At 35.1% G+C, this 9,642-nt stretch overlaps 1 protein-coding gene across 1 annotated transcript; it reads right to left on the minus strand.

Moving 5' to 3' along the window:
• Positions 1-2,681: 2,681 nt before the first annotated feature.
• Or5l14b (olfactory receptor family 5 subfamily L member 14B) lies at positions 2,682-3,620 on the minus strand. The gene has a single exon (NM_001000333.1). The coding sequence runs from the start codon at positions 3,618-3,620 to the stop codon at positions 2,682-2,684; it is 939 nt and encodes a 312-aa protein (NP_001000333.1).
• Positions 3,621-9,642: the final 6,022 nt, after the last annotated feature.

Here is a 9,642-nt window from a genome sequence, read left to right on the forward strand (position 1 = left end):
TTCTATGATTGTAGCTTGATTATGATTAACTAAACAGCTAATGTACACATATATGCAAATAGATATCTTATGTTCTTTCTGAGTTTATGTTACCTCACTCTCCCAGTCAGGATGCTATTTCTTTAGTTCCGTCCATTTGCCAATATGTACACATATGTAGCAGTAACTACTATATCATATAGGTCAGTATAAGTTGATTTTATTAGCTAGAATTACTATAGACAAATTATGTCTTTATGGTTTTATTTTTCTGGCCTATTACATGCTTTGTAAGTTTTATTTTAAGCCAATACAAAAAATATCAATGACCAATGAGTAAACATAAATATCCCATCTGAGTCCTTAATGTTGAGTCTTCTATGCTTCTCTTCCATTCCCTCTAAGGTTTTAAATCATCCTTTGCCTATGTCAGCGTACTAGGATCACTTGCCTCATGGACAGTCATCGTGTTTATTACAACTCAGAAAAATATAAGATCAAGTAATTTATGACATATAATGAAGTAGTAGCTTATTTATTTAGAGGGCACTTTTTAAAAATCTGTATCATGAGGACTAGACTACATTTTTCTTCACATGCATTTTATGACTATGACCAGACATCTGGTGAACTCAGAGCCACAATAAAGGCACAAAATTTATGCTGTATATGCAAAGAAGAGTGTATTCTTGTTGGAGTGAAAACTGTTAAAATGTCTCTCCTTCATTCTGCACTCAAAGCCAGTAGGAAGCTGACTGAGCTTCATATGGTTTGCCTAGAAATTCTGCAATTCTTGAGCAGTGATTTTGTTTGCAAGGTCTGATATGAACATTCGTTATGGGCTTTCAACAAGACCATGGGAAATTAAATTAACAATAGTTTTTAAAGCCAATATTTATTATACAACTATTCACAGTAGGTAAAATAAGGAAGCAGTTTAAGTCTCTGATAGCAGAGGAATGAATAAAGATGATGTGCTATGCAGTAAAATTCATGTAAAAGTTATCTATATTAAAGAAAAAAATTAAATAACCACATTAAGATAGTGAAGTCAGTGTCAGACAATTATTGTACATTTTCTATCACCGGTGGTCCCTAGAGTTTATAGGTTCATATATAAAACTATAAAAGTCAATGAATAGAGGTTGGGGATTTAGCTCAGTGGTAGAGCACTTCCCTAGCAAGCGCAAGGCCCTGGGTTCGGTCCCCAGCTCCGAAAAAAAAAGAAAAAAGAAAAAAAAGTCAATGAATAGAAAATATTGACAAAGAGAAATTATATTCAAGACAGTAATGTACCTTCATTGAACTTAAACCCATGTTTTAGAACACTGGTAAATACAAGAAGAGAAATGTCTATCAACGAAGGAATATACTTTAGAAACTGAACTCAGATTGAACTAAAAGTAATTATGGTTCAGAAACATTGACATTTTGGAAATGAAACGTACTGCATCATTTTAATAATGTGTGGGTTCAATAGGGAGCTATAGATATCCTGAGGAGAGTAAGATACAATTTCAAACCCATTAATGAGGAATTATGCTCCAGTGAATATTCTAAAATTCATGATCGTGCAGATGGCCCTTAATAAGTCAGAAGACAAAGCAAAACAAAACAAAATAAAAAAATATTCACGAACACAAGAAAGAGACATGGAGGGAGAAGGGGACATAAGGTCTGAGTGAGTCAGGGAATGGGTTAACAGTCATGAGATAGCACTCTATACATGTATGCAATTATCAAAGTACAACTTTATTTAAAAATATGTGCATATATAAGCATATAGCATGAACAGAGGTAAGTACTTCATCAGTAGCTGAGTTTGCATGAGCACAGAATTAAATATAAAGCAAAGAAAGAAAGTTCAGAAGTTCTATCTTCAGTGACAGATCTCAGTAGGCATAAAAACGACTAAGACTGATATAATTGAAGACATCAGTTTTTTAATGTATGCTTTGTATTCTGTAAAGGAACTCTTTAAACAGCTCGGTACTTATGACAGTTTTATGATCTTCCAGAGGACCTGAATTGGCTTCCAAGGACTCATATCTGGTGAGTTATAGGAGACTGAAATCTAGCTACAAGATTCTTCCATTCTTTTGTGTACTCTGTATTCATGTGAAATGATCTCATACTCTATAATCATACCATATAATTAATATATTATTTTCATAAATAAATATTACTCAAGTATTTCCTTAAATGATTGCATATTACTTAATATTTTAAGGCAGTGAATGGCATAGTAACATTCAAAGAGTAGAAGTTAAAGTAAGAAGCCTTGAATAAAAAAATAAATAAAATTCTGACCAAATACACATTGATATTCTCACTCTGTACATGCATGTAAATTAGTATCATAATTTTTATGGTAAATTATGTACATTTTATTTTGAAATGAATAGTGATGGCTATTATGGACACAGATTTAAAATTAGAAACTTTGCAAAATCCTTTTTAGATTTGGGAAGATCTTACACAAAATGAAACAAACATAAATCAAACAATGAAATCAACTTATTTTGGAATCTGAAAAAAAGGTTAAGCTTTTAAATTCAGGAATCACAATACTGAAGAGAAAAAAAAAACAAGTCACTTAGAACTATTATGTACTTTATTTATTTTGCTAGCCAAACATAGTTCAATTTATGAATCTCTTTGCCAATATCTACATTTGATTCTGCATCCTGACAAAACAGTATTCATTGGGAATATATCTTATTGTTCACAAATTTCCTGAGAGCATCTTTGACATCCTTGTTTCTGAGGCTGTAGATTAAAGGGTTCAGCATGGGAATCACTACAGTGTAGAACACTGTGGCCACTTTGTCAGCATCCCCACTGTTGTCTGAAGTGGAAGAACAATAAATGGAAAGGATTGTCCCATGGAAGACAATGATGACTGTGAGGTGGGAGGCACAGGTGGAAAAGGCTTTGCGCCTCCCCTCTACAGAGCGCATCCTCAGGATGGTGATGAGGATAAACAAGTAGGAGGTGAAGATAACCACAATACTAACACTCTCATTGAAGGTAGCCACAACAAACAACAGCACTTTATTAATAGTGACATCAGAGCAAGCAAGACCCAAGAGAGGAGGCAGATCACAGAAGAAGTGGTTGATCACATTTGACTTAAACGATGGGATCTCAAGGGCTAAGCACAAATGAACCAGAGAACACATTGATGCACACAAGTAGCAGCCAGACACTAGTATGATACATAGATCTGAGGACATGATGGCTGTATATAGTAGTGGGTTACAGATGGCTACAAAGCGGTCATAGGCCATCACAGTCAGCAAAAAGATTTCAGAGATCACACATGTGCAAAACAGGCAGAATTGGACCATACATGCCAGGAATGATATGGCTTTGTCCATATTGAAGATGTTAGCCAGCATTTTAGGCACAATGACGGAGGAGTAGCAAAAGTCCACAAAGGAAAGATGGCTGAGAAAAAAGTACATGGGGGTATGAAGTTGAGAGCTGAACTGAATCAGTGTAGTCATTCCCAGGTTGGCCAGGACAGTGACTCCATAAATGAGAAGTACAATTGAGGAGAGAAAACCACTCAACTCAGGAACATCTGAAAATCCCAGGAGGATGAACTGTGCCACTGTGCTGCAGTTTTCCTCAACCATCTGCCCCATTTAAGTGTTGCTTGAAAAGATAGCTACATTAGTCTTTATTTTATGATTTAAAAAGCAATATAAACTCTCTTAAGATACAATTGTGTTGTACATACCTGTAGAGATAGAGGAAAATTTTCATATGAAATTTAGCATTGACTAAAGCTTTGATAATATGTGATTAAAATCCACATTTCAACTCAGAAATTACCACAGAATTTAAATCTGTGCATTGTATTAAATTGTTTCAATTGATTTTATCAGAATTGAAAATACACACTTAAATACACAGAAGCAGCATAAAGAATTTTACACGTAGTTACTTCACTGATCTTTTAAATTCAAAATTCATTTACCCAGAGATTTCTTGAGTCAATATTCTAAATATTAGGTCCATGGGAGATAAGTTTCAAGGTAATATTCACTGCGTTTTTATAGAAACTTGCATGACTAATTTTATAAGTCATTTGCTCCTATCATGTTTTAAAGTGTAAGAATATGGATAATTTCTATATCATTTACCTCTGTGAAATAATAACTCTGACATGGAAGAATTTTAATCCAGCTACATGACTGCTCTGGCAAAAGACCAGGTTTAAAATTTTCTAGGTCTATGTGATCTAGCTGGAATTCAGACACTCCATATCACATTGAGCCCTCCTGCTGCAATACAGACACATCTTTATTATATACATTTAATCCAAAACAATGCATGTAAGGTTAATTTGTGGAGGGAAGCTGCCTTGTTTCAAAGTGGTATCTAATTGAGCACCAGAGAAAATGAAGAATGAGAGAAAGACTTGATAGAATGAGTCTGAACTAGGATATGGCCAACTTTGTGACACAGATAAGAAATAGAGATGACTTACGAACACAGTGCATAGAAAAAGATAGAGACTCTGAAAGAGAAAGAGGGGAGAATAAGGAGGCAGTTTTACCAGAACATTTTTACAGATAGAGGTTGCATGTGAAGACAAAATGAACAAAGAATGACAAAGAGCCAGAAGGTTAGAACAGATTGCCAGAGTTATTCTAAGGCAAAGCAGGAGAATTTAGTGAGAATTACTCAGTGTGGAGAGGAGTTTTGAGCCAGAACCATGGTGTTGAACCAACAGACCACAATTCAGAAAAACCTAGGACGCATTAGCTTAGTTAGCAGTTAAGTCTTTGAGATGACAGTTAACTCAGTGATTTACACGCTGCCTTGGTTAATTTTTGTTTACTACTTTCAATTTTATATCCATGGCTTTTCAGCATATTTGTAAAAATCCTTTCTAAAAATATGCTGCTTTAAATTTCTTGGTGAAATTAATCAAAGATATAAACAAAATATCACAACAATTGGCTGCTGATAATAGTTAATGATACAGAGTTTCAAGATTTATAAATTAAGTGTGAAATCTTGGGAAACTGAAAAAATTTCATGATAGATATGAAAAAATATAGTACTTAATTGTCTAAATTTGTATAATTTAACAAACAAAATATGGAAAAAGTAAATGGAAGTTAAAAAATATATATGTCCAAAGACCACAAACAAGCTTTTCTCAATCTTTCAATCTTTCAACTGATTTCAAAGATTGAGAGTGTATCATTAATATGTTTTATTTTCAATCCATGCCATTATTCTGATCTGAAAATGTTCATTCCTCAATTGTACAAGAAAATGACTAATTTTTGGTTGAATTTTAAACAAAAGAAAACATACTTTTGAAAATGCTTAACCAGGAATAATTGTAAAAATAACTTGCTTATTGCCTCCCAAGCACTGCTTCTTTTTAGCTCGGAATGTGATACAAGAGAATATTTATCAGTATGCAAGGATACTTCATTTTACAATAGGGAGGGATTCTGATGATACCTTATGGGAAGGCTGCTGATCTCACCATTGGATTGACATTTCACACAAAATACATTAAACAACGCATGATGTAGACTAAACTGTGCATGGGACCACAGCTAGAAAACCTGTATAAGAACATAGCTGGCATCTTATGTAAACACTGAAATAAATATCCTAACTTCTGCTTCAGCCCTGGTTCATTTGTCTGTGTTCCTACATGAACAATCATAAGGGTTATTACTGCTGTTCTCAGTATTGTGAAGAATGTGAGCAAAATCTCCACACAGCCTCTACTACATTGACTAGATGAATTTAACACAAACATGAGCAATTTAATACATAGAAACAAGCATCTGCTTCCTTTGCTTCACATGATTTCCCCCTCAGTCCAATAACTTCCAAATGTCCTTCTGTCGATTAAGCTGATAACATTTCATGCCAGGATTAGTCATTACCAGGGAAGGAATATATTATCCAATATGTATTCTCATAACATGTTATCTACTAATGCTTACTCTAGAAGCAATGCATAAACACAAAATAGCAATGGTTTATGGTTTCGTAGTCTTTCTTTATAAACTCTTCTTTATGAGTGTGATAATATTATCCCATCGATGAAATAAAGCAAATTTGGAATCTCAGAAACTATGATTTCATTGCATTCCACCCAAAACAATGTTGTTAAGAATATCCAACCAACTCACCTATGAAACAAACATGTCGTACATCCTTCTGCTTCTAAAGATGCCACTGCAGAAAATGCCACAATCTTTATATATCAGTGTGAATCCCTACAGCCTATAATCCTAAACTTTTGAAAACAAGCACCAGTCTCTGTGGGACATCAATATGACAACAATAAAGTACTCCCTCTTGAGATTCAATTATTGATTAATGAGATACAAAATGGAAATATTCAACAGTGTGATTCATTGTATATTAATGTAACATAATTTAACTGAATTTTCTTAATGAACATATATGTCACACCTATGCATTACCTTTGTGTAATATGTCAATAAATCATAAAAGATATGTTGCCTTATTTCACTAGTATACCTCAGAAACTAAAGAGTCTGAAGTCATCATAGAATTTACCTGCACAAAAGAGATGTGATAGTGAATATATTGAGACCCTCCTGAGTCATTGTCATGGTGCAACTTTATAAAACTGAATGAGGTCAGCATGTCTTCCTGACCTAAGTTAAAAATATGGGCACTCTGTTAAAAGAAGTACTATTTATCTTTTTGGTTTATAAATTTGTATGATAATGGACAGATGATAGCTGCTAAAAATTTGGGAGAATAGGCACCATGTGTATTGAGGGAGATCATAGCACTGGCATACCTCATGATCTCTTCCCATGCCTCTTCTTGTCCTAAGTGTACAAGTTTGATTTCAAATGTATTTGCTCAGCATCTAAAGTATCTAAAATGTATTAGTGTAACTTGGTTCAAATAATGTTTCCAATTCTCAATAGTCTATGTATAATTGCTTTTGTTCCTGAAGAATTTAACAAAGTATCCGTCAACACAATGCATCCTTCTTTCTTCACATGTTCCCTGTTAACCACTACAATATCAAAACAAGAGCAAATGCCGAAAGCCTAAAGAATGAGATTTTGTCATGATACCTGGCTTTTTTCTTTTTCCCCACGACAACTCAAATTGTACATTCATTTTATATATAATACTCTTATATTATGCATAGCTTAATTAGTGGAATATAGTAAAGTGTGATGTATTTTTATTGATGGACATAGAGTATCTTCCAATTTATTTTAGTTGACATTAGAAATATAATCACACTATTCATGGATACTAAAGGGCAGAGTACCACACCAGTAATGGAAGTGCATCTATGGAGAGTAGCCCTGGGAGCCACATTGTACAACATCTTAGCAGATGACCCTCATAAAACTTTTGGGGGGTCTCTACTTACCTTAGACATAAAGACATGAATGAGAAATATTTTTGAACTTTTGCTTATTCATTTTAGAAAGCCTAGTATTTCTTTATATAGTGGATTATGTTAATGGTTTTTCATATATTGAACCAACTTTGCATCCCTGAGATGAAGTCTACTTGATTATGGTGAATGATGGTTCTTAGATTTGGTTTGCAAGAATTTTACTGAGTAATTTTGCATCGATATTCACAAGTGAGATTGGTCTGAAGTTCTCTTTTTTGGTTGGGTCCTCGTGTAGTTTAGGTATCGGAGTAATTGTGCTTTCATAGAATGAATTAGGGAGTGTTCCTTATGATTTTATTTTACGGAATAGTTTGAAGAATATTGGTATCAGATCTTTGACGACCTGGTAAAATTTTGCACTTAATCCATCTTGCCCAGGGCTTTGTTTGGTTGGGTTTTTAATGACTTCGACTTTATTATGGGTTATGGGCCTGTTTAGATAGTTTACCAGCTCTTAATTTGACTTTGGTATGTGGAATCTGTCTAGAAAACCATCCATTTCATCTAGCTTCTCCAGTTTTATTGAGTATAGGCTTTTGTAGTAGGATCTGATGATTCTTTTGAATTTCTGTTGCTGTGTCTCCCTTTTCATTTCTGGTTTTGTTAATTTAGATAGTGCCCCTGGGCCCTTTAATTAGTTTGGCTAAGGGTTTATCTACATTGTTTATTTTCTCAAAGAACCAGCTTTTGGTTTTGCAGATTTTTTTTGTATTGTTCTCTTTGTTTCTATTTGGTTAATTTCAGCCCTGAGTTTCACTATTTCCTGCTTTCTACTCCTTCTTATTGTCTTAGAACTCTCAGGTATGCTGTTAAGTTGCTAGTATAAGATCTCTCCATTTTCTTTACCAGGGCACTTAGTACTATGAATTTTCCTCTTAGCACTACTTTTATTGTGTCCCATAAGTTTGGGTATGATGTGTCAACATATTCATTAAATTCCAGGAAGTCTTTATTTCTTTATTTCTTCCATGACCAAGTTATCATTAAGTAGAGAGTTGTACAGTTTCCTCATGTATGCAGGCTTTCTGTTGTTTTTGATGTTATTGAATAACAGCTATAGTCTGTGGTGATCTGATAGGAGACATGGGATTATTTCAATCTTCTTGTATCAGGTGAGGGTTGTTTTCTGGTCAATTATATGGTCAATTTTGGAGAAGGTACCTTGAGGTGCTGAGAAGAAGGTGTATTCTTTGCTTTAGGGTGAAATGTTCTATAGATATCTGTTAAATTCATTTGGTTCATAACCTCTATTAGCTTCCCTGTGACTCCATTTAGTTTCTGTTTCAATAACATGTCCATTGGTTAGAGTGAGGTGTTGAAGTCTACCACTATTATTATGTGGGGTTCAATGTATATTTTGAGCTCTAGAAAAGTTTCTTTTATGAAAGTGGGTGCCCTTGCATTTGGAGCATAGATGTTCAGAATTGAGACTTTCTCTTGGTGGATTAACCCTTTGGTGTATATGAAACGCCTTTCTTCACCATGCTTGATAACTCAGTCCCAAAGCAACATACACAGTATATACTCACTAATACGTGTATATTAGCCAAAAAAAAGTACAAAATACCCAAGGTAGAGTCCACAGAAATAAAAAAGTTCAATAAGCTAAAGGGCCCAAGAGAGGATGTCTCAGTCCAAACTGAGAGAGAGAGGAAAGCAACCACAGAGGAGTGCGAGGGAGTCACCTGGGAGGGAAAGGGGTTAGGGGTTGGGGGAGAAGGGAATATGATCTGGTATTGAGAAGGGAAACAAGCCACCTTCAGGAGGAAGGAGAATGTACCAGAGACCTGGGATGTGAGAGATTCTCAGGAATAAAAAGGACAGACCCTAGATGAAAGGCCCTACAGTAGGGAGAGGGAACTTGTAGGGGCCACCTTCAGCAGAAAGACAGGGCATGAAGTGACGGATGGGGTTGCTATCTGACAACCAAAACTGTGATCCACAATTCTTCCTCTCTGAAAGAACTGCAGGGATGGAAATGGAGAAAACCCTGAGGAAAAGAAGGTCCAAGGACAGGCCCCAAGTGGGATCCAGCTCAAGGCGAGGCCCCAAAGACTGACACCATTACTGAGGCTGTGGGGCACTCAGAAAAAGGTACCTATCATGACTGCCCTCTGAAAGACCTAACAAGCAGCTGAAAAATTCAGATGCAGATATTTACACCCAACTAACAAACAGAAGCTGCTGACCCTGTGGTTGAAGTAGAGAAAAACTGGAAG

Source organism: Rattus norvegicus, chromosome 3, assembly GCF_036323735.1.
Source record: "Rattus norvegicus strain BN/NHsdMcwi chromosome 3, GRCr8, whole genome shotgun sequence".
Classification (NCBI taxonomy): Eukaryota; Metazoa; Chordata; class Mammalia; order Rodentia; family Muridae; genus Rattus; species Rattus norvegicus.

Bases quoted from the DNA above. Each gene is read 5' to 3' on its own strand.
- Or5l14b (NM_001000333.1), bottom strand. From the start codon at position 3,620: ATGGTTGAGGAAAACTGCAGCACAGTGGCACAGTTCATCCTCCTGGGA.